The 26,457-nt window shown below is 41.2% G+C and overlaps 1 protein-coding gene across 1 annotated transcript in view; it reads left to right on the top strand.

The window, feature by feature from the left end:
* The window catches only part of ATG4A (autophagy related 4A cysteine peptidase), a gene marked incomplete in the record, with an annotated part of 835,516 nt that overhangs the window by 187,640 nt on the left and 621,419 nt on the right, over nucleotides 1–26,457 (top strand). The window contains 1 exon segment of the mRNA XM_044057209.1: nucleotides 7,579–7,799. Coding sequence (XP_043913144.1) covers nucleotides 7,579–7,799 — 221 coding nt within the window.

Below are 26,457 nucleotides of genomic sequence, written 5' to 3'. Positions count from 1 at the left end.
AAAGTAAAATTTGGCTGCCTCTTGGTGGGCTAAATCCCGCCAAGTTGCTTGCCATCTCCTGTGCAAATATTGTTGGACTCTCACAATACCCCTGTGGTAGTCGCGTATATGTATACCTTTTCCCCTGAAATGTAAATGCAAATCAGTGTTGGCTGTCAGGGTGTATTGGTAACGAAAAGAACGCATTGCTAATATCTACCACAGAAAAATACTTCTGTTGAGGCTTCAAATCATTCAATAGGGTGTGTGGATCTGGCACCGTAGGTGCTCTAGGTATTACTGCGTCATTTACAGCTTGTAAATCTTGGACCATACGCCATTCTCCATTTGCTTTCCTGACGGGAAATAAGGGTGAGTTACGTGGCGAATCGGGAGATTCTACCAGTACTCCTTCCTTAAGTAAGGCTGCTGTTATAGGTTTGATTCCTACTTCTGCATCCTTTCTTAAGGGATACTGTTTTTTTTGAGGTCTGAATGCTGATTTTGGCATAATAGTAACTGGTCCTGCTGTACGAATTAGTCCTACATCTGATTTCCCTGTTGACCAGAGAGTTTCTGGTATGCTCCGTAAAGCTTTTTCTTCCTCTTCTAATAAGAGTGCTAATAAGCTGTCTTCGCTAGACTGCAAGTGTACAGCTGGGTGTGTCTGTGTTATCCAATTTAACTTCTGCTTCTGTACTTCCTGTTCTGACAATTCTAGCTCTGTCTGTTTTTCCCACTTTGTGACTTTTTCTCCAAGGTCTGCCCATTTCACATTCTCTTCCTTAGTTAAACTAACATGTGGTAATCTATTAGATTTGTAGAGTGCAAAGAATTCCTGGGGCAATGAACAGCTAACTACACTGTTTCCTTCTGTGTCCCAGTACAGATTACGTAATACTAATCTGTTTGCATGGTTTTTGAACAGTTCTTGCTCATATTCCTTATCAGGTCCTGGTGTGCTACAATAATACAGAGTACAGTGCAACAAATATTGTTTATCGGTGTCAAGGGAGGGGGACTTACTGATGGCTACGTTCATCAGTTCTTCGGTTACTGCCCCTGGACCAGTCGTGACTAAGTCCTGGCTGTACGAATAAAATGTTTCACCCTCGGTCGCACCACAGAAGTATCCATTTGTCGCTGTGCTTCCATACCCTTCATAGTTGGTACTACTGCTATGCCGAATATCTGCATAAGATCTCTGCCCAAAAGATTTACTGGGCATTTTGCAGAAACAACAATTTTGCTTTTCTGGGTCATCCCTGAAACAGGGTCAGTTATTGCTATGTTATGGGAGAGTGGCTCCCGATACAGCTGTCTATTAGCTGCTTTCACTAATATGCAATCAAGTGATTCTGAATTTTCTGGTAGTTTGGAAGGATGTATCAGAGTTCGTGAAGCCCCTGAGTCGCACAGGAATTTAACTTCCCTCCCCTCTACCGGAAGTGTAACTTCCGGTTTTGTGTCTGCTAAATAGAGCTCTAGGCTCAATAATGCCAAGTCTAATATTTCACTTTCTTCACCATCTGTGATTTCTTGTACTTCCTCTATTTCTTCTATCACATCCTCTACTCCTTCTATCACATTTGCATTTGTCTTTCCTCGGTTACTCCCTTCTAGTGATTCTTGACTATCATATAGTCAGTCCTCACCCTCCTTATCTTCCATGGCTACCTTCTTATTTTGCTTGCAATCCCTTGCAAAATGTCCCTTTTTCCCGCACTTAAAATATTCATCCATTTTCTTTCTTTCTTTCTTCAAACTCTTCTGATCGTTTATCAGATTGTTTGTTTCCCTGGGCATTTTTTTTGCCCTTTTTTCCTGATTGTATTACAAAAACTTCTGCTCCGTCTTCTACAGCAAATACTTGGGTTTTCTTTTTCTTTTTACTGTTAAAATGCCTTTCGGCATGTCTAGCATATTCAAGTAGTGACTGTAATCTACTTGTGCAATGGTCTACCATGTGCTTTGTAATAAAGCTGCTTATGGGCAAAATACTGCCTTTCAAAAATGCATTCTTTAATTGCTGCTCATATGGGGAATCATGTGTCTGGTCTTCAGGTACCTGCATTCCACAGTGGTTTTTAAAACACTCTAATAATCTAGCATAATATCTGTCAACAGTTTCACCTTTTTGTTGAATGCATTGATTAATGCAAGTCCAGTCTGCTCTAGGTTTCCATTTCTCAGAGATTCGGTCTGTTAGACCTTTCACTCTGTTATCCAGTTCTGCGTTGCTATGTGGGAGTGGCTTGTGTTCTGCGTCACGGGTATTCCAGTTGCCACTGATCATGTGCCAATCTGGACCTACAATTTGTCTGACTACTTTTTCTACTTCTTCTCCATTTAAATGATAACTTAACCTCATGCCCTGTAAGTCTTCTAAGAATTTTCTAAAATTAACTTTTGGATGGGGAATTCCCTCTGTGGCTTTCCGGATGTCTTCCGGTGTCCACGGTCTATATACTAGGAGAGTCAGGTCCTGTCCTGCTTGTCCTGCCTGAGGATTTGGTACTTCTATGAGTGGACATATCTCTTCTTCACTCATAGCTCGTGAATTTATTTGATATAACTCAGTATCCCCTCTTAAGTTACGTGTTCGAGACCTAGTCTCGATGGGATCTCTGACATATACGGTATTGCCTTCGCAGTGGCAGCCGGGTATAGCGGAGGTGGACCAGGTTGTCCACTCGCTTCATATTCTGGTGCGGGAAGTGGAGGGTGCAGAGGGGCTGATGCTATTACTAAATTATTGTCTTTTTTATCTAGAAACATAGCTTTTGAATTATTACTTTTTTGTTCCCTACGGTTTGCTTCCTCAATCCACCTGTGTGCCTGAGGAATGCCCAATTGACGTTGCTTTTTTACTTGACCTTTTGCGTCGGTTTTAAGCTGTATGACAAGTTTAATAAGCGAAAATTTTTCTAATTTGCCATCAAATTTATATTTATTAACCCATTTTGTATAGTATCTAACATTGTTGGCATGCTGTAATTGCATATATTTTGCATCTTCGGTTAGCGGTGGGTCTTGGGAACTTTTCGTGCACTTATTATCCATTCTTCTGACTGTTAAAAAATGTTACGTAACCCTTCTTATTTTTACGTGGTACCACGACTTTCTGTTTCACAGTTTATCTAGAATAACTGTCTTACCTATTCTGTTTCCCTGATCTATGACAAGACTGCAATCTTTCTGTCCCTGACTTGTACAATACAAATCTCCTGACAGATGATTTAAATCAAGTCCCTGATCTAAAACAGAAAAAAGGTAAATCTCACCTTACCTGAGCCTCCGTGATTGACTGTCTCTGGTTCATATACCAACTCGTCCTCCAGTCGCAGATCAGAAAAGTGGCTGGCCTCTTTTGAATGACAATTCAGTTGGAGGTCTTTCAAAGCAGAAGAACCGATGTGGTCTCTTCCCCGTACGGTTTCATGCCACCTAGCCCATCTGACCTTTGGCGAAGTGAGAGTTCCAGCTTGAAGGACCAATCTGTCAAAGGAAAAATAACTTCAAAATGATCAACACACGGCAGGTTCAGGTTAAGGCACTTTAATCTTGCGGCAAGGAGACAAAAACGTGCTAATACAGAGTTTGTCTAACTAGAATCGGGAAGTGAAGCTATTCTTATACATTTCTTACAAGACATTGCCTACCAAGCTGACAATAAATCACAAGTTCTTTCAATATTATTTCACAGCAGCTGTCTGTCCATGATTTTCTGGTGGCATATCAGGTTTACAAAAAAACTTCCTAAGAAAAACAACGTGGCCTTGATGACCACCGGTCAGATACAACTTCTCACTATGCAATGTTATCATTCAAGGTACTATAGCTAATTCGAGCACAAAGCAAGTACAGATTACAGTTAATTTCTTCAAGCAGTCTTTGTTTTATGTATCTCTTCTTTTCTGCAGCTGTGCATGTTCTCATGACACGAACAGAGCTGATTGTTCATATTCAATCACATTATAGAAAACAGTATTGTTCTATTCATTCATTTTCCTGACCTAGCAGATAATCACCTGCTTCTCAGTAAATTTCCAAAAGGCATAAACATGAATTTTGCTCTGCTAGCAAATGCTAGGTCAGAGGGCATCTTGCAATTTCAGAAAGCATACTGCAGTTTGAAAAATCATCTTCTAATTTCATGCAGAATTAAACTGTACATAAAATAGAAAGAAATGTGTCAACTCTTTTAGCTTCTAATAAGCACTAAACATATACATTAATACATATTTTTCTAACAGGCAGTGCCTCATCTCTCACAAATTCAAGTTCTGTCTGCATGCACAGGAAAGTTTAACTAAGGACCTAGTCCCAGGTAGTAAGAAATATGTGTAAAAGGTAACATAACTTTTGTTCCCTACCTTTTATACTCTGTTTCACCGTTGCAGTTCACTGCAGTTTACGTTAAAACATTCCAAAGAATTTGCCTACTCTGCTTCTTGTCCAGATTTGTGCTACTTCTAGCAAGCCAGTTTTCTTTGAAGCCTTCTCATTGCAGAATCGGATGGTGTCCCTCAAATTTTAGTTAGGGAAGAGATCCTGGAGACTCAATAATAGAAGTCAGATATGGTTCCAGATCTCTGCACCTTATACGGGTGGATGTCATGCCTAAAAAACTCAACATTTTCTGGATTATTCCTCTCAGCTGCTATTCTCCAGAACAAATCTGTTCTGATGAGGAGGACTCTATCTCACCGGATTTCCCTATTTAGAAAGTTTCCTCTTAGGAGGCTATACAGAACATGATGAAACACTTTGAATGGTAATCTATATGTAGATCTCTGATGTTCAGAAGAGATATTGTACCCTTCTGAAGACAGGTACCCCTGCTCTTTCTCCCATCCCTCCAGTCCTTGAGGCTTTCCAGGACATCTTTTAATCCACCTCTTTGTACCTTATTCTCAACAACTAGCTCCTAAAAGAACAGGCAGGTTTTACAAGGTGCCTGATGACCTAAAATACTTGTATAAAAATGCGTTGACAGACCCCTCTGCGGTATTGCTTTTTTTGGATAAGGTCTGTAAGCTCCTACCAGTACTAATGCTGCACCTACGGACAAAGATAGTAGGGTTGTCGATGGATGAGGAAAGAAAATTTACATCTCTGCTACCCTTGCCTTAAGGCAATTAACTACAAGACTCAAATGACAAAGTACATGATCTCTGTCCATTTCTTAAAAACTTTGCATGGTCTATGCATCAAATACAGAGCTTACAATTGCAGGCCACTCAAATTGCTAGAGACAGCATTGAATCCAGTTACAGTACTCTGGATGCTTCGTGTAGGGCAGCTGCCACTAGGTATATTACAAAGGCATGTGTTTGGAGTGTTTTTCCCTGGGCCTCCACTGAAAATTGGCTTTGTTCCAAGTCGGACTTTCCTGTTAACAAATGTTAAAAAAATAAAATAAATAAAATGTTATTCGCAGATATACATGGTTTCACAGCCAGCCTATCCTTGAAGATTTCAAATCAAAAATTTTAGGCTGTTTCTTGGCCAATGAACTGTTTGGCCCTCAGGCTGCTGGCATGCTCAAAACTCTCCAAGACCAAGGTAAGACCATGAAAGACTGCAGACAGATTCTACTCTCCTTAGTTCATAGATACCATAGGAACTACCAGTCTAAGTTTACCTTCTTCATTAGAAGGGATCCTAGCACAGCTCAGAAACAAAGAAAACCCTTAGGAAGAGGTTATTCAGGCAAACCCGATAGGAAACTCTCCCCACCTTGGAAACAAAAGTCTGTGACTACCTCTGCAGCCCCCCCATACACACACACACTCTCACTCTCATTACCACTCTTTCCCAAAGACTGTCACTTTTTTTGGCCAGGTGGGAAACTGTTACCACAAGTGGGTTATCTCCGTCATCAAGGATGATTATGCCATGTCTTGGGAAAGTATTCCCACTTTGAAAGGCATACCACAATCTCCTCAAAACCAAATATCCCTGTGGCCCCCATTATTCAAGACCCGTTGAATCAGGGCACTATCGAGCAAGTCCCAAAGGACTTCATGGACCTCCAGTATTTTTCTAGTGTCAAGGAAAGAAGAGCAGTTGAGACCCATTATAGACCTGTCTCTCCTAAACACTTTATTGAAGGTACTATCTTTGAAAATGCTTTCTTTTCACACCTTTTCTGTCTTTCATCCTCCCCCAAGCCTTCTTAGTGTTAATAGATCTGAAGGACACTACTTACACATACCCACCCATTCATCCTTCTTACAGAAGATTTCTCAGGTTTTCCTCAGGTTACTAGCATCTTCAGTTTACTGCTCTGCCTCCTGCTGCTGTCGTTCTCTTAGCTCTCACCTCTACTAGGAGAGTTTCTGAGTTACAAGCTCTCATGGCCGTACCCCATTTTCTTATTTTTCACAAGGACAGGGTAGCTCTCTAAGGGGTAATCAGTCCTTTATGCATAAGGTAGTGAATGAGCTGTCCAGTCAGGCTATTCGTCTTCCAACTTTCTCTCCCAACCCACAAAACATGGGGAAAGGATCTTAAATTCTCTGGCCATTCACAGGCAACTCAGATTTTATCTGAACAAAACTAAATTATTCAGAAAAAATAACCAGCTGTTTGCATCATTTATGAACTGTAAGCGGGTTCAACTGGTATCCAAACAAATTATCGCAGCTTGGATTTCTAAGGCTATTCCTTTCCACTTGCTCATACTATGGTAAGACCTTGCCTTCCTGTCCTAAACCACGTTCCACTAGGGCAGTGGGTTCCTCAGGAGCATTTCACAAAGGAATAGACTCCAGGTCTATCTTAGAGACTGCCACTTGGTAATCTGTACACACATTTACCAGACACTACAAAATTGATGATTTCTCCAGGACAACTTTTTCTTGGTCATTTCTGTCCAGGCTGCTAGATAACTCTACTCTACTCATTAGCCAACCATCCTTCATTCCTTCTTCAGCTCATATGTCCCATCACCCATATGGTGGGAATACTGCAACAGTGATTTCAGTCAGGGCATAGTACAGTTGTGTAACAAATTACCATAACCATAGATGTCCTTCTGATCATTGTTGCAGTATTCCATCCCACCCTCAATCCCCCTCTTCTCTACATCACTTCATATTTATTCCTCTACCACTTTGCTTTAACCTCTGCTCTGTTAAATGGGCATGGGAGAGTTTTCTTACCTATTTGAGCTGCACCGTTCCTAGCTGGCCAGTCTTCTCTATCAGTAGTCTTCAGGCCACTGGCTTGGAGATTGTCTGAGGATCCATGCTCGTACATCTGGCTATGTATTCCAGTGCATATGAGCTGAGGTCCTACATCAGACGTATGGCCTAGAGAAGGTAAAGCTTTGGTATCCTGGCTGGATGTCAGCAGTGACAACCCGGATGTCAGGAATACTGCAACATTTATCAGTAGGATATCAACTGTTATGGTAAGTTCTTACATAACTGAACGTTTTCCCAGTGTATGTCCAGTATCCGCTTTACAATAGCAAAAGAAAATTGCATAGCAAGTATGGAAATCATTTTTGTATAAATGTATAGTAGACATATTTTCATTACTGCATGTGCACTTTATAATTTTCATTTAATTTTATTTTATACTTTCAAGAGAAACTGTGTAAGATTCATCACAAAAACAAAAATTCAACAACAGATACCTCTGCCCAGGCTGGAGCATTTTCATATAACCATATCCATCTGCATAAAAGTAGAACTGGGAGGAGTCATGCAGCATCAGGGTATCACAGTATCTGGAAGCCACTTTTACTCTTAGTACCTCTTCGTTTGGGAATAAACCACATCAATCCCGTTTACATCGAGTCTTTAAAAGTAGGTTGCATTTTCATTATAGTCTTTATTTTATCAAGATGAAAACAATGCATTTCCTGTTTCAGATGAATATGTAAAGATGTTTCAGCAAGTCAGTTAAATTCTAAAGTCTACAAGTGTCAAGTTAATTTTCAGTAACAGTTAAGTACTGAGCCTGAAGTGTCAGTATGGTTTCATGCAGATGATTTTTGTTGTAGAATTTCATTTGGCATGTTTTACTTAATCTCTCATATCTCTCTCTCTATATATATCTATCTATATCTATATATATATATATATATATATATATATATATATATATATATACACACACACACACACCTCATTAGGTCAACACTCCACAATATTGACAGCAAGAAGGTTGACCCCAAAAGATCGACATTGAAAATACCTGTATTAAATTATGCTTGCACAAGTAACATTCTCACCTCATGCAACCAACAAAAAAACATTGTTTTGTTGCATGGGGCAGGTCCCCCCTGCACCCACCATACCCCCAATTAATTATATGTACGCACGCCAAGATCACACAGTATACACAAACATTATATATATATAATCAACTCAGCACAGCTCCGCGTGGTGTCCTGCAGAGTGATTCAAGCAGCAGAGAGCGAAAGAGTGAATCTTTCTGGATAAAAGTACACTTTTTGTGTTTTTTCTGGTAGTTACAGTCTAGCGACTGTGTTTCAGACTGTTTGCTAAAATCTTCTACTGCATTTTAAGCTGCTACTGTGTATCTGATTGTTGTTGCACTTTAAAATTTCGTTTTTTGTTAATTTATAACTGTAGGCTACACACTCAAGTGCGCTAGCCGATTTACAGCATTTAAAAGCATTTATTGCCTGTTTTCTGCTCTGTTCCACTAAAAAAAAAAAAAAAAAAAAAAAAGTAATTCTCTGGTTTCCCGCCTTTCTGAACTAGAATAGTCCAGTATCAGAGCTTGCTGATCCCTGGGCTTTTGTCTTGGTTCCTGTAACTGTCCCATATCCTTTTTTGGCAAGGAGGAAGCTTCTTTGTTCACCAGTGGGAGTGGGGAGCACTGAGCAGCCTATTTGTCCATTTTTGCAGTGGCATCAGCCAGTAGCTAGTAGTCGATTGGCCATTTGGGGTCAATTCCCAGCTCTTTTCAACCCCCTGTTATAAAGTACGCTAAAGCGTGCTTTTGAGCTTGTTATCAACTCAGCACAGCTCCGCGTGGTGTCCTGCAGAGTGATTCAAGGAGCAGAGAGCGAAAGAGTGAATCTTTCTGGATAAAAGTACACTTTTTGTGTTTTTTCTGGTAGTTACAGTCTAGCGACTGCGTTTCTGACTGTTTGCTAAAATCTTTTACTGCATTTTAAGCTGCTACTGTGTATCTGATTGTTGTTGCACTTTAAAGTTTCGTTTTTTGTTAATTTATAACTGTAGGCTACACACTCAAGTCGCTTTGATTTACAGCATTTAAAAGCATTTATTGCCTGTTTTCTGCTCTGTTCTACTAAAAAAAAAAAAAAAAGTAATTCTCTTGTTTCCCGCCTTTCTGAACTAGAATAGTCCAGTATCAGATCTTGCTGATCCCTGGGCTTTTGTCTTGGTTCCTGTAACTGTCCCATATCCTTTTTTGGCAAGGAGGAAGCTTCTTTGTTCACCAGTGGGAGTGGGGAGCACTGAGCAGCCTATTTGTCCATTTTTGGAGTGGCATCAGCCAGTAACTAGTAGTCGATTGGCCATTTGGGGTCAATTCCCATCTCTTTTCAACCCCCTGCTATAAAATACGCTAAAGCGTGCTTTTGAGCTTGTTATCAACTCAGCACAGCTCCGCGTGGTGTCCTGCAGAGTGATTCAAGCAGCAGAGAGCGAAAGAGTGAATCTTTCTGGATAAAAGAACACTTTTTGTGTTTTTTCTGGTAGTTACAGTCTAGCGACTGCGTTTCTGACTGTTTGCTAAAATCTTCTACTGCATTTTAAGCTGCTACTGTGTATCTGATTGTTGTTGCACTTTAAAGTTTCATTTTTTGTTAATTTATAACTGTAGGCTACACACTCAAGTGCACTAGCCGATTTACAGCATTTAAAAGCATTTATTGCCTGTTTTCTGCTCTGTTCTACTAAAAAAAAAAAAGTAATTCTCTTGTTTCCTGCCTTTCTGAACTAGAATAGTCCAGTATCAGAGCTTGCTGATCCCTGGGCTTTTGTCTTGGTTCCTGCAACTGTCCCATATCCTTTTTTGGCAAGGAGGAAGCTTCTTTGTTCACCAGTGGGAGTGGGGAGCACTGAGCAGCCTATTTGTCCATTTTTGCAGTGGCATCAGCCAGTAACTAGTAGTCGATTGGCCATTTGGGGTCAATTCCCAGCTCTTTTCAACCCCCTGCTATAAAGTACGCTAAAGTGTGCTTTTGAGCTTGTTATCAACTCAGCACAGCTCCGCGTGGTGTCCTGCAGAGTGATTCAAGCAGCAGAGAGCGAAAGAGTGAATCTTTCTGGATAAAAGTACACTTTTTGTGTTTTTTCTGGTAGTTATAGTCTAGCGACTGCGTTTCTGACTGTTTGCTAAAATCTTCTACTGCATTTTAAGCTGCTACAGTGTATCTGATTATTGTTGCACTTTAAAGTTTCGTTTTTTGTTAACTTATAACTGTAGGCTACACACTCAAGTGCGCTAGCCGATTTACAGCATTTAAAAGCATTTATTGCCTGTTTTCTGCTCTGTTCTACTAAAAAAAAAAAAAAAAAAGTAATTCTCTTGTTTCCCGCCTTTCTGAACTAGAATAGTCCAGTATCAGATCTTGCTGATCCCTGGGCTTTTGTCTTGGTTCCTGTAACTGTCCCATATCCTTTTTTGGCAAGGAGGAAGCTTCTTTGTTCACCAGTGGGAGTGGGGAGCACTGAGCAGCCTATTTGTCCATTTTTGGAGTGGCATCAGCCAGTAACTAGTAGTCGATTGGCCATTTGGGGTCAATTCCCAGCTCTTTTCAACCCCCTGCTATAAAGTACGCTAAAGCGTGCTTTAGCGCGGAGTTGCTACACGAGCACCATCGGGCAGCGGCGGTTTAACTAGGTTAAACTATTCCGGCCACCTAAATTCCACTCTTCATTTTTTCCCTTCGGATAGCTCCTCTCTAACTCTACTTGTAATCAACCAGCCTATTCTCTAACTGATAAGTTTAGCTCCACTTGATTCCTAAGCAGTCTATTCTCTATCTGAAAAGCCTAGCACTTGCTCAAAAAGCAATTTTTCTTAGATATAGCACTTTTTTATCACACTCAAGCCCGCAACAAAGTTTTGTTTTTTTCTCCTTCTAGCATGTCGAGGGGTCAGTTGCTAGCATCCTCTCCTGCCCAACTGGTGAATCTGGGAATACTGAGGCAATGTTACAATTGCCTCATGTACACAGACAACCCTCTCCTCCTCCCACAGAACACAAATACTTGCGAGAGATGCAACTGTATAGCCAAACTGGAGGCTGAGCTCTCTCAACACTGGACTGACAAGACCAGAAAGGAGGAGAAGGTAACCACACACTCCACTAACCCAGTCTCACATAGCACTATCAAACATTCCAATCATACACATAAACACACAAAGACATACTCGGAGGCTGTAATCAAAAATCTACCAAAACAGCAGAGGCCACCAAAGCAGACACCCAAGCAAGGCACAACACATGCAACACATAGATCACAAAGTCAGTGTGCCAAACAATCACAGCCCTTAAGGCCAAACACAATGCCAGACACACTCGTCATAGGAGACTCCATAGTCAGGCACACTGACGTCCCACTCACCAGATTGAGTAAGGAGAAGGTCACAGTAAGCTGCCTGTCGGGCGCTAGAATCCGCCACATAACGCAAGCACTCAGGTCACTCAACAGCAGGTACAAGTATGACTCAGTCATTGTCCATGCTGGTGTGAATGATCTGAGACGTACCTCCCTGGATTACATGAAAAGAGACATAGAGGAGCTGTCTGATTATGTAACCCAGGCAGGTATGACCCTGACCTTGAGCAGTATCCTACCCTCACCTAGAATGATGCCACAATACAGAGAAAAGATGATCAGCTTTAATAATTGGCTTAACCTCTGGTGTCATTCAAAGGGGATCCAATGTCTGTCTGCCTGGGATGACATGCTGGACAAGCCACGCTGCTTCGCAAGGGACGGCTTGCACCTGTCACCCTTAGGCTTCCGGATGTTGGCAAAGGCTCTTGCCACCCCCATAGTGCTTTTTTAGGCAAGGCTCAAATTCTAAACCTACCACCCTAGAACACAAAAACAAAAAAAAATTAAGGGTAATGCTGCTCAGTGCCAGAAGTCTCAACCTCAAGATGCACGCACTTGAGGCCCTTCTCAGTAAGGAGAACATCGATGTTTGTGGTGTGACGGAAACCTGGTTCAAGGCTCCTGAGAGCACCCCGGCACTATCAGGTTTCACCTCATATCATGCGTTCCGGCCCCAAAATCCGGACCACACCAAGAAAGGAGGGGGGGTATCCATATTCATCAAGGATATCCACACCTCCAGGTTGGTAGCAACGCACGAAGCATCGGAGACCATCCAGGTGCAATTAACCATAGGCAAGACTGCTCTGCAATTTGTAGCATGTTACAGACCACCTTGTCAAACTCAGGAACCTCACACAGCCTTCCTGAAGACACTGGAGGGGCTAAATGTATCTCCAAACACCATCATATTGGGTGATTTCAACTACCCGAATATTGACTGGGATCATTACTCAAGCCCCAATACTCTAGCCCAAAGGTTCCTAGAGTTCATAAACTCTAATGCCATGGAACAACTAGTCACCGTTCCCACAAGAGGAGAAAACATACTGGATCTCATCATCACAAACATGGGGACACAATGTTCAACACCAGAAGTAATACCCCTCATTGGTGAGATCAGATCATAAACTAATCTCACTGGAAGTCCACATCCCGCCTCCACCTCAGATAAAAAAGACCACAGTAAAGAACTTCTCAAAAGCTGACTTCACACTTCTTAAGTCCAGCGTAGCATCCTTCAAGGCCCCCGAGCCAGTGGAAACCACTACCCAAGCCGCTGAATCACTTACAAATGCCTTCTACCAGCACCTCCAGGACTGCATGGATCAGGCAATCCCAAACAAAACAAAGACTCTCTCCACCAAAGGCAAGCGCCTAGTCTGGTGGACCCCAGCCATAAACAAGCTCTACAATAAAAGGAGAAAGCTATTGCAAGATAGGGCAAAATTCCTAACAAAGAAAACACCCGTGGTCATCATAAGTAAAAAACTACGATCACTCATAAAATCATCCAAGGCAAATTTTGAGAGAAAAATCGCCAAAGACTCAAAAGACAATCATAAGGCCTTTTTTAGCTATGTTAGGAACCTGGGAGGCAATTCCCAGATATGCTCAGAATTAGTTCATAATAATGTAAAAATCACTGTACCAACAGACATTGCCAACATACTGGCTGACAGGTTCAGTGCAAACTTCTCCCCCCCTTCCCCCCAAAAGGAGAGATATCTATCCCGGCAGATTGCAGCCTCCCAAACATCTCAATTACCCAGGTGAAAACTGCTCTCTCCAAGGCAAAAAACACAGCATCTATGGGACCTGACGGTGTCCCTGGCTGTGTGCTCCACGAACTCAATGAGGAATTAAACCCGCATTTAAGGCAGCTGTTTAATCTTAGCCTCATCTCAGGATACGTACCCAAGGAGTGGCGTACGGCAACTGTTGTCCCACTTCACAAAGGCGGTGCCTCCACTGACCCTGGAAACTACCGCCCCATTAGCTTAACAAGCCTGGTTTGCAAAGCTATGGAAAGGATCATAATGGACCCCATAAATAAAGACATAGGGGACTTACAGACATTGGATCCAACCCAGTTTGGCTTTATCAAGGGCAGATCATGCCTCTTGAACTTGGTTGACTTCTTCGAAACGGTCTCCAAGGCCATTGATGAGGGCAAGGCTTACCTTGACCTCGCAAAAGCTTTCGACACAATACCCCACTCGGGTATCATTGAAAAACTCACCACCTTAAATGTAAACCCATACGTCACTAGATGGGTTTCAAACTGGCTAAGTGACAGAACCCACAGGGTCAGAGTTGCAGGCGCTATGTCAGATTCCAAGCCGATCACAAGTGGGGTCCCACAGGGCTCGGTCCTGGGTCCCCTCTTGTTCGGCATCTATTTTTCAGAAGTACAAGCAAACACAAGAGAATTATGGCTGACAAAGTTTGCAGATGACAGTTGAAAACACTTCAGACACAGATATCCTTCAGAAGGGTCTTATAGAAATGGAAAACTGGTGCCAGAGCCATGGCCCAAAGTTAAACGCCAAAAAATGCATAGTCATACCCTTCGGGAAAAACAAGGGTAACCCCTAGCTACCATATAGGTGGCAACCCGCTTGAGCACAGAAGAGGTCATCAGGGATCTGGGGACCCAGGTTAACAGTAGCCTCTCCTTCGACACTCATGTTGCTAAGGTAGTTAGGAAGACCTTCTACATTGCCCACCTGATCATGAAGGGATTCACATCCAGATCAAGGGAGGTCATTGTTCCCCTGTACTCATCACTCATCAGACCAATGATTGAGTACAATGCCCCATTCGGAATGTATCTTACCCGACACCTGCAGCAATTGGAAAGACCCCAAAAGTTCCTCACCAAAAGGATAATGGGTCTCAAAAATATGTCTTATGCTGCCCGACTGAAGGAACTCCAGCTCTATTCAGTAGCATACCGTCTGCTCAGAGGTGACTTGTGCCTGACATACAAGGCCATGTCCAACCCGGAATTAATGGACATGCTCCACCTCAAAAAATCTAAATCCACCAGAACTACAAGAGCAAGAGACTTAAACCTCAACACGGTCATAAATAGGATGTGCTGGAGGGACAGATTCATCACCCAGAGACTCCCTATGCTGTGGAACAAGATCCCGGTACATGTGAGGAATAGCAACTCGCTGGCCTTGTTCAAGAGGAATCTTGACAAATGGATGGGAGATCGCAGGTTTACCCCGGGGATCACCTCTGTGTCACTACTGGACAGAGGTACGGCAAAATAATGGGCATAGTATCCTTCAAACTTAAGGGGCAGTGAAAGCCACAAAACTTTGGGCTAGGCTTATAAATGCCCTAGGGCAGATAGCCTAGTATGAACCTATGAACCTATATATGTATATGTATATATATATATATATATATATATATATATATATATATGTATATATATATATATATATATATATATATATATGTATATATATATATATATATATATATATATATATATATATATATATATATATATATATATATATATATATATATATATATGTATATATATATATATATATATATATATATATATATATATATATATGTATATATATATATATATATATATATATATATATATATATATATATATATATATGTATATATATATATATATATATATATATATATATATATATATATATATATATATATATATATATACACACACATACACATATGTATGTCTGTGAATGTGTGCCTGTACATAATAATATTTTGTCTGTTATAAATACTGTAAGAAATGCAGTGCCTGATTTAACAAGTATTGCCATTCCAACCAGTGTCAGTTTCTTTGTTAGCAATTTTGCATACAGTTGTGGAACATCATGTATTCAGTTTGTATGTAGTCACCCAGTTACATTTGCAATACCTGTTGTTTGACATTGACCTGCCTTATTATATTTGGAAATAAATTAGTTTCTGACTAGAAATTTGTGTAACCCTGGGCTGAACCTGGAATGCTGCTGTACTGTTATTGGTTATTGTCTTCTCACATGATACTTTTTTTTTTTTTTTTTATGAAACATTCACTCTAAAGTTTTGCATGTCATTCTGAAGACGTTCTTGTAATCATAATAGAACGAAAGCTTAATTGAATCTATCCTAAGCCTCAGTGTTTTTATTTATTTCACAGTCGGATTGTTATTTCACTGCAGTTTACTGAAGTTTATTGTGTTATAGTACTCGTTCTTCATAGCGGCGGATATTAGTGTATATTTATATATATATATATATATATATAAGTTTATATTTATTTATTTTATTGCATTTGTTTACCGGGAAAGTCCACTGGGCCTGAAAGAGCCCATTTTCAGTGGAGATCTGGGGGGAGAGAAGCTCTGACAAGAACATGGATACAGAAAAAAATTAAACATTAATCAGTGCAGAAGTAGAAACAGTATTCTACATAGTGATTACAGTGATATATACATAAAAGCAGGAATCTAGTTGAGTTTGATTACAGTAATATATACAGAATATGTACATAAAGACAAGAATTTAGATGGTTGCCAGATGAATTCAATCAGAGAGGTATAAACAGAGATATATTAATCATCATTATTGTACCAGTATCAACAAGTGATGAAAAAAATAGTAAATATGGAGAAAGTATCATCAGTCAGTAGTAAAAAGCATAGGAGTTTAGTTATCATATAAGGATAAGGAAGCGGTTAGGTTGTAGAGCAGGTACATAGCCAGGAAGGTTTGAGTTGATTTTTCAGTATTTGTTTGAAGGTGGTGGTGCTGTGTTTCTTATAGAAGGTGGAAGTGAGCTGCATAGTTTGGCGACAGTGAAGGAGTAGAGGAGCTGACCAGCAGGTAAGGTGGGCTTTTCTACTTTTAGAAGAAGATGATTTTCTGATCTTAGTTGCCTGATGGGTTGGTGTTTGGCAAGTAGAGTTGACAGCGCAGGACAGTCTGTGGGTCTGTAGATTATTTTGTGTGCTGTAGTTAGTTGGGTGAATGAGAGATGGTAGGGGAGTTCCAGCCAGCCTAATTGTTTCAGTGAGTTACAGTGGTGGGATGAAAATTTGGCCTTGGTGGCAAATTTAGCTATTCTGTTGTAACACATATCAAGTTTGGATTTTGTAGAATTTTGGATATTAGTGAGGAGAGGGGCACCATAAAGGAGAGAGGGTAATAGAAAGGTAGTTGCAAGGATTTGTCTAGTAGAGAGGCTAAGAAAGTGTTGGTGCCTGTAGAGCATACCGAGCTTTTGGTTTGTTTTTTTGATGTTATTGTTTATGTGTAGGTCAAAGTTAAGGTTTTCATCTATAGTAATGCCTAGTAATTTAGTGCGTGGGGCAACTTCTATAATGTCATTGCCTTAGGCTTGTATGGTGAAGAGGTTTTTTTTATCTAGAAGAGTGGTTTTCATAGGGGTAAAAATTACTAGTTTAGTTTTTTTTTTCGGATTTAGGCAAGATGACTGCTAAGCATTCAAGATTCAGTAGAGGTGAGGGCATTCTGGGTGATTTGCTAGAGTTCAAAGCTGGAATTTGCAGTGCATATTATTGTAGACTCGTCTTTATACTGGATTACTGAGCATTGTGAGAGAGTGGAGTGAAAGTTGTTAATAAAGATGCTAAATAAGAGACCAAGTATGGAGCCATGGGGGTACCCCTGTGAAAGTATTGAGGAAGGGAGAGTAAGATTGTTCTCATTTGGTGGATCGCTGCCTATTAGAGAGATAGCTATTGAACCATTGTAGGGTAGGTGGGGGAATGTGGAGGGTAGATAGTTTAGAGAGGAGGATGGTGTGGGAAATGGTATCGAAAGCTAATATATATATATATATATGTATGTGTGTGTACATACACGTTATTTAATATTTTTCTCTTGGCTGCACAGAAATTAGCTATTTTGAAATAAATTATGACAGATTTTACATACTAGTAAAGAAAACATGAAAAACATATAAAAAGAGAGGATTTCTTAGCTTTTGGGAGGGCTAAGAGGACTTGTTCCATGATAATTAAAAGGTGTGGCTGGAATTGTAGAATCTGTGGAGTAGTTATAAGTGTAGATAGAGTAAACTTTACACTGAATTTGTCAACTAGGATATTAGTTCTTTGGATTATACAGGGCAAAATGATTGTGGACTAGCTACAAATATTATTGGGTATTAGTTCTTACCTTCCTGACATAATTAAAAAAAATTGAAGTTATTTATGGGTTTAGTGGCTATTGTTAAGTTCATGTTCAGCTTTGAGCTTTCTAATGGTTCCCTTAAATTGTTTTTTAGTTTGGTAAAGCGTGCTGTTAATGTAGGTAGAGTGAGACTTCTTACACTCATTAAGCAACTTCTTTCCCGTATTATATAATTTATTTGCACTGGTATTCAACCACAGGAATGTCTCATTATATTTAGTGCGGATAGGGACTACCTTATCGGTACAGTTATTTTAGTGAGAATAGAAGTCACAGGCAAAGGCAGTGGCTTCAGCAGTGGGATTTCTTGAAGGCAGATTACACTGGAATTTATTTACATGATCAAATGACTGAAGGTTTGCTTTTCAGAAGTCCATAAACATGGAACTATTTGCAGGGGAAGTACCCGTAGTTTTAAAGGAAAAGATCACTAATTTATGGTCTGGTTTAATAAGAGATGACATACATGGAGGTAATTATTTCTGTAAGGGAGCTAGCGTTTATGTCTTGAAAGCAGTGGGTATACCAGTCACTCTCAGCATAGGTCATCCACTTGATTGAAGGACAGTTAAAAGTTTCTGAATAAAAAGGTTGAAGGACAGTTAAAAGTTTCTGAATAAGAAGGTTCTTGGTGTTAAGTTAACTGTTGTGCTCAGAAGTGGACATAGAGGGTATTCTGCAGCTAGCTGTGAAGTGGTAATTCATTTTGTTTAGTATGGTCTTGTATTCAAATTTGGTGTCCTGAGGAATGTGTAGGGAGGTGTTGTAATATCCAACAAACACTGATACTCCCCCAACAATTGTAAGTGGGGTCTGATGATGCGATAAACATTAAGTCCAAGAGTAGAGGGACTGTGTTCATTGCTTTAAAGCCATATCTCTCTAACTACACATATATAAATGTGTTCAGTTTGTAAGAGAGCCTTAATGTCGGGCATTTTTTGTTAAGACACCTGGCATTGTGTAGAGCCACTTTAATGTGTTCCAAATTAGAATTTACTTGGCTGGACTGTCCAGCAGACAGACTGTGCTTTAAAAAGGCAGTAAGGTGGCAACAAAGGCTTTAGTCATTATGCAAAAGCCTTTGTAAGAGAGTTGTAGACCATCCTTTGTAAAGCAGAAGGGCTTGCTAACCAACTCATTCCAAGCTGAGACATGCTGGATCCCACTGGTATGACATCTGCTTACACACCATTGTTAAAGCCAGTTTTCCTATCTTTGAATCCCGGCATCCTACTGAGTGATGGCAACATATCACTCGATACCCGTGTCTTTCCTTCCTGAGACACATGCATAACAAGACCCAGTCATATCCTGTGCATTTCCCTGTAGGAAAAGTGCCTAAGGTCATTCACCCCCATATGAGCCACTGTCAGGTCATAATCTTATTTGTCAAGTTCGAGTGTTCGTCAACCCCTTGTTACATCCCATATCCTGGCTTCGAAAAGACTGCCAACTGTCATCCTATTCTTACACAGCCTGGTGTGAGGGAGGTTTTCATATTCCTGACAGTAGAGTCACCTGTTGTTCAAACATTGCAGTGGGCAGCTGCAGTCTCAATGGGGATTAAGGCTTAGCGTCTGCACTTTTTTTGACTCTTAGAGAAATGTGTCCTGGCTGTGGGTGTTCAAGGTGAAAGTGCATTAAGTTCCTGTGTGAACTACTGTCTGAGGATTTAATAGTCCTTATCCTTGGATTACTGTTCTCAACTTCAGCATAAGTTGATTTAGTTGGAGATGTGCGTGTGTGTTGTGCTTACCCAGTATGTTCGCAGGTGAGTGGGGTGGCTTACAAGTTCAGTAAATACTTGCACCTCTAATATATTGAATTATTGTGAGGTAGCAGTGAAGTTTTTCAGTAAGCACTAGGTGGGTCCTACACTGCCTCAGAATACCTAGTCTTATTAGGCTGGCAAAAGCTAACGGAATTCAATAATGACCAGTGCACGTGAAAAGGTATGAGAAAACAGGAAAGTGTAATAACTTTTTTCTTGGTATAGGACAGAAGGGGGAATAATGGGATGGACTAGAAAAAGGCAATGCTATGGAATATGGCAAAAGGATACAAGAGTATGATGTGTGATCACTGTAGTGCTACATGGGTAAAAAAAATGTAGAAGTGTCATAAGTATGTAGGGACAAAAATGTAGCTAATAACAAGTGGCAAATTTAAATCAGACAGATTTACTCTGTTGTCTAATTTGGCCTCTATCTAACCTGTAGCAGAAATGGTCAACACACAACCTAACCCAGTGGATTTAGGTAGCTGTAGGGCAGTAGCTACATTTAGTCTAAATGTATGATTTCAAACAAATAGTTTCAGTGCAGTATCAGTAGAGCTGTCAGCCAAGTAATTAAAGTCTTTCAGAAATGTAATCCAGTACTGTCTAGTACAGTACCTGTACAGCAGTATTTTTAAATGTTGTTCGTAGGTTGTTATTAGGCTAATGACCACTAGGTCCTGTACAAGAGTAGCTGTGCACCCCAAACCATTTGAGTCCCAAGTATCATGGGTATCTATACAAGATGAGGGAGGCATGTTAGTAAGGATATAACCAAGGATTTGTAAGTGGGAGGGGGGTGTTAGTTAGCATAATACTTTTCTTATTGACAGCCTCTGTCCATAAGGGACATGGTTCATAGGTTCATAGGTAGGTACTAGGCTATTGACCCTAGGGCCTATACACGCCCAGCCAAAAAGGTAACTTGGCTTTTACCACCCAAGAAATTTATTTTCCTGTGCCACTGTCGAGCAGAGCCACAGAAGTGATCCCCGGGGTGAATTTCCTATTTCCCATCCAATCATCAAGATTTTTCTTGAAGAGTACTAATGAGGAACATTGTTTGATATAGATAGGTAGTTTATTCCAGAGTATGGGAAGTCTCTGGGACAGGAATCTATCCCTTTGGCATGTTCTGTTTATTGTGGTGACAAGGTTTAGGGTCCCTAGAGTGTGTAGCTCGGAGGGATTGGGACTTCTTTAAGTGGAGCATGTCCAACAGCTCTGGGGTTGACATAGATTTGTATGTTAGGCAGAGATCACCTCTGAGTAAGCAATATGCGACAGAGTAAAGCTGGAGTTTTTTGTCTGCGTAGGACATCTGTTTGAGGCCGGTAATCCTCTTTGTGAGGTATTTCTGCGGTCTTTCCAGTTGTTGTAGATGTCTTGTGAGGTACATACCAAAAGGGGCGCTGTACTCTATAATGGGTCTAATGAGTGATGAGTAGAGGGGAACAATAACCTCTTTTTTTTGGATGAGTTGTGATAAGGTGTGCCACGTAGAAGGATTTCCTGACTACTGTGGTGATGTGATTATCAAAGGAGAGACTACTGTCCATCTGTGTCCCAAGGTCTCTTATCACACTTTCGGTGTTAAGTATACTACCACCTATTTGTAGTTCATGGGTACAGAGTTTTTACCAAAGGGGATGACAATGCACTTTTTGGCATTGAGCTTGAGGCCATGGCTTTGACACCAGGCATCTGTCTCAGTGAGGCCCTTTTGTAGGATGTCCACATCGTTAGGAGTTTTGATTATGGCTCTAGTTTAACTTCGTTAGCCAAAGACCTTCTGTGTTAGCCTGTACTTCAGAGAAGTAGATACCAAACAGGAGAGGACCCAGGACTGAACCCTGTGGTACTCCACTTGTCTGAAGTTGGATTTGGAGTCTGCTACTTTTACAGTGTGGGTTCTGTCAGTGAGCCAATTGGCAACCCATCTTGTCACATAGGGATTTATACCTAGTTTAGTGAGTTTATCTATAATTCCCGAGTGGGGGATGGTGTAGAAAGCCTTGGTAAGATCTAGATAGGCTGTGGTGAACCACTTTACCCTCATCTACAGCTTTGGTGATGGTGACTGCTTCAAAGAAGTCTGTCAGGTTTAGGAGACATGATCTGCCTTTTACAAACCCGAACTGAGTGGGGTCCAGAGTTTGGGGATTAACAATGTCTTTGTTTATAAGTTCCATGATGATACGTTCCATGGCCTTGCAGACCAGGCTCGTCAGGCTAATGGGGTGGTAGTTTCCGGGGTCCGTGGTGGCTCCCCCTTGTGGAGTGGGATAACTGTCGCTGTGCGCCATTCAGCGGGCACAAAGCCTGAGGTGAGGCTATGATTGAACATGGTACTTAGGTGGGGTGCCAGTTCGTTCTGTAGTTCATGTAGAACGCAGCCTGGGATGTTGTCTGGTCCCGTGGATGCTGTGTTCTTGGCTTTGAAGAGTGTGGTTTTTACCTTTGCAGCCATGATTACAGGAACTTTGCATTCTTCCGGTAAAGAGATGGGCTCTTTAGGGGGTGAGAGGGGGGTAAAGTTAGCACTGAACCTATCTGCCAGGATGCTGGCAATATCAGTTGGGTCTTGTATATTTAGTGCCATTGTGCTGTAACTCAGATCAGATCTGAGTGTTGCCATTGAGATTCTTGACATAGCTATCAAATGCTTTGTGTTTGTCTTTAGGATCAGTGGCAATTTTGTTTTCATAACTAGCTTTGGAGGATTTTATCAGGGATCGCAGCTTCTTACTGAGGTTGACCAGGGAACTCCTACACTCATGGGATTTTACTGTCTTTTGCAACAGTTTCTTCCTTCTGTTGTATAGTTTGTTTATGGCAGGGGACCACCAGATTGGCTTTCTTTTTTTGGAGGACAGCGTCTTGGTTCTGTTTGGGATAGCATGACCCATGCACTCGTGTAAGTGCTTATAAAGTGCAATTGTGTAGGATTCAGTAGTTGTTACTGTATTGTCCATCGGCATGGGTGTCATGAAGTTCACCACTTCTGTCTTAAGAAGCATGAAGTTGGCTTTGGAGAAATTTTTTACTGTGGTTTCCTTAATGGGGGGTTGGGGCAGGATGTGTATCTAGGGTAATTAGCTTATGGTCGGATCGGACCAATGAGGCGTTGACTTCAGGTGTGGAACACCGGTCACTCATGTTGGTAATGACTAGATCTAGGATATTGCTGCCCCTGGTGGGGGTGTGGATAAGTTGATTCAGGGCATTGGAGTTTATGAATTCCAGAAAGCATTGAGCGAAGGAGTTGGTACAAGAGTAGTTTTCCCAGTTAATGGTGGGGTAGTTGAAATCGCCCATTATTAGGGTGTTTGGTTGAACCCTAATATTTTCCAGTGCATCAAGAAAAGAGAAGTGGGAATCCTAGGGCATGGTGGGTTATCTGTAGCAAGCTACAATTTGGATTGCAGTTTTGCCCAGAGTTAATGGCACTTGGATAACCTCAGCTGCATTATGTTGAGCAACTAGCCTGGAGGTGTGGATATCCTTAATGAATATGGACACACCTCTGCCTTTGGTGTTCCAGTCCAGGTTACATGGCCGAAAAGTGTGGTATGAGTTATAGCCTGGTAGTGCAAGGGTGCTCTCTGGAGCCTTGAACCAGGTCTCAGTCACTGCACAGATATCAATGTTCTCCATTTTAAGGAGTGCTTCGAGTGAGTGCATTTTGAGATTTAGACTTCTAGCATTGAGTAGCATCACCCTCATTTTTTGCTTGCCTGTTCCTATTACGGTGGTATATTTGTCATTTGAACCTTGCCTAAAAAGGCACTATAGGGGTGGCAAGAACCTTAGCCAGTATCCGATCATATCTGCCGATGGTGGCCAGACTAGTGGTAAATTTACAATTTCCCATCCATTTGTCAAGGTTTAATTTGAATAGGTTCAGGGATGAGCTCTGTTTTACATAGACGGGGAGCCTGTTTCATAGAGAAGGGGATCCGTTGAGACCTATATCTGTCTGTCAGCACATTCAGTTTATGTCACAAACGAAGCTCAGATCCCTGGATCTAGTTTGCCTAGTTTTCTTTGTGTTTCTTATGTGTGACAATCTGAGGATGCCCTGTAAGCCAGGCAAAGATCCCCTCTCAGCAGCCTGTAGGAGACGGTGCAGAGACAGAGCCTTTAGATCAGTTTAGGATGGGTTATTTATGCCTTGAATTTTCTTGGTGAGAAACCTTTGCGGGTGTTCCAACTTTTGCGAGTGTCTGGTTAGATACATGCCAAAGGAGGAATTATATTCAATGATAGATCTGATAAGGACCAAGTGCAGTGGTACTATGTCTTCCTTGGACCTGAATGCCATACCTTACCTATAAGCTGGGCAACATAGAATGATTTTATTATTATCTTAGCTATGTTTTGGTCAAAGGCCAGATAGCTGTCTATATATGTTCCCAGATCCCATACTACTCAGTTGATTCTTGGGGGATTTTTATTGATTTAGTAGTTTACTTAGGTTGACAGTTTCTCAGAGGGTATTATAATACCTTTTTTTGTACTGAGTTTTAGACCATGGTTTTGGCAGAAGTCATTTGTGTTAAACCCACTTGCAAGCTATTATTGTCTTGAGGGGAGGAATATACCCATGTCAAGCAGAGTATCTTATTATCCCTTTTTAAGCGCAGCCTGTATAACTGGATGGGAAACAGAAAGTACACCCATGGAATTCCACCTGTGTCCCTGCTGGACAGGGGCTCTTGGGTGCTGACTTGTCTAAACATGGGCTATACTCTTGGCTAGGCTTATAAGGGCCTCAGCGCCAATAGCCTTGTAACCTCCTATGATCTATAATTGCTCCCATGTTACAGTCTTCTGCAAACTTGATGAACCAGAGGCCTTGAACATTAGCCTTAACTTCCAAAAGGTAGATTCCAAACAGTAGCGGGCCCAGCATGGCCCCACTGGTGGCTTGTCTCTTGACGGAGGTGGTCTCACCGATCCTCACTTTTTAGGGGTCCTGTCTGTGAGCCATCCTGCAATCTAGTGAGGTATGTAAGGATTTATGCCTAGTTCAAAGAGCTTGTCAACAGTGCCTGAGAGTAATATCATATTAAATTTCTTAGCCAGGTCAGGATATGCAGTATGCACTGTTTTACCATTGTCCATTGCCTTGGTTACTGTCTTAGAGAAGTCTACCAGGTTACATAGTCATGGTCTTCCCTTAACAAAGCTAGACTGGAATGGGTCCAGTGTCTGTAGGTTGCCAATGTCCTTCTTCATCATTTCCATGATAATTCATTCCATGGCTTTGCATATTAAGCTTGTTAGACTGATGGATCTGTAGATCCCTGGGTTGGTTGATGGCCCACCCTTGTAGAGGGGAATGACTGTTGTGGTCCTTCATTGGAATGTAGCTTTTGACAAGGCTGTAGTTGAAGAGTGCCTCAAGTGGTCCTGATTGATCATGTTTTTTAGACTGTTCAGGAGGCAACCAGGGATTATGTTGGAACCCATGGAGAAGGTATTCTTGGCGTTAGTGAGTGCTACCAGCACCTGGTCCCCGATGATAGCTGGAGAAGGTACTTGATGGAGCTGGGGGGTGTATGTTTGAGCTGAATGTATCAGACAGTAGATCTGTTATGTCACCCTGAATGAAGGTGGTACCATTCACCACCAGTTCAGCACACTGTTGTGTGTTACCTCTAAGGTTCCAGACATAGCTAAAATAAGGCCTTATGACTGTCCTTAGCTTACAAGGCTGTCCTGACCTTGTAGTTGTCCTTGTTGGACTTAATTAGACCTCTTAGGATCTTGTTTAGTTATATAAGAAAGCACTTATCTTTAGGGGAGTTGATGTTCCTGATTTTGGCCATGAAAGTTATTTTATTATATACCCTGTTTAGGTGAGGAGTCCATTATCTGGGTTTATTTTTAGTATTTGCTTTGGGTTTATATCTGGTAGATACGACAGGCTCTATGCAGCCATTCACATGTCTGCATAGGGACTCTGAATAATTATGCATAGGTAGCTGTTGTCTCGGGGTTAGAGTGAGCCATGAATTTTGACAAATTAGCACTCAATAGGATGTACCTTAAATTTGAATATTTGCGGACTGCTACTGGTTTAGGTGAATTTTCCTGGTTGATTTTTACTTCGAATGTGACAGTTTTGTGATCCAACCTCACAAGTGAGAATGTAACAGGGGATGATGTGCAGTACTTTCCCATGTTGGTGAGTAGCAGATCTAGTATGTTAGACCCTCTGGTTGGAATGTGCTGTGTCTCTTCCAGGGTGTTTGTGCTAATAAACTCCAGGACGCTTTGTTCCTGTGAGTTTGAGGCAGTGAACATTTCCCAGTTTATAGAGGGGTAGTTTAAGTCACCCATGAATAGGGTATTTGGTTGGATGTTGAGTGCCTCTAGTAAGTTTAGGTAATAGTTGTGATACTCTAGGGGCATAGAAGGTGACCTGTAGCTAGTTATGGTATAGTGAGGGACCTTATCTATGGTGGATTGTATGTGGATGAGCTCCATGGTGTCATCCTGTTTAAACAACCTGGAGGTGTAATTGTTGCTAATGTTGATCGAGATACCTCTACTGTTGACCCCAGTCTGTGCTGCTGTTGATCTAAATATGTGGAAGACACTGTAGCCTTGCACTGATGGGAGTGCTTTATATAGCTTTAAGCCAAGTCTGTATCACAGCACAGATGTATGCGTTGTCCAGAGTGAGGATGGCTTGAAGTATGTGGAGTTTTTGGTTTAGGTTCCAAGTATTGAGCAGTAACACCTTAAGGTTATTTGTAGACTTGTTTCACTATGCTGATAGTTTTGTCTTTTTAGCATTGCCTAAAAATGCTTTAAGGGGGGTGGATGAAGTTTTAGCCGGTGTCTAAAAGCCTAGGGGGTAAACAGGTGCAGCCCTCCTTGGCAAAGCAATGT

This window comes from Protopterus annectens, chromosome 15.part0 (genome assembly GCF_019279795.1).
Source record: "Protopterus annectens isolate FY-2018-M chromosome 15.part0, PAN1.0, whole genome shotgun sequence".
NCBI classification, from domain to species: domain Eukaryota; kingdom Metazoa; phylum Chordata; order Ceratodontiformes; family Protopteridae; genus Protopterus; species Protopterus annectens.
The sequence above is the reverse complement of the archived record's forward strand: the minus strand, read 5'-3'. Positions and strand labels throughout refer to the sequence as shown.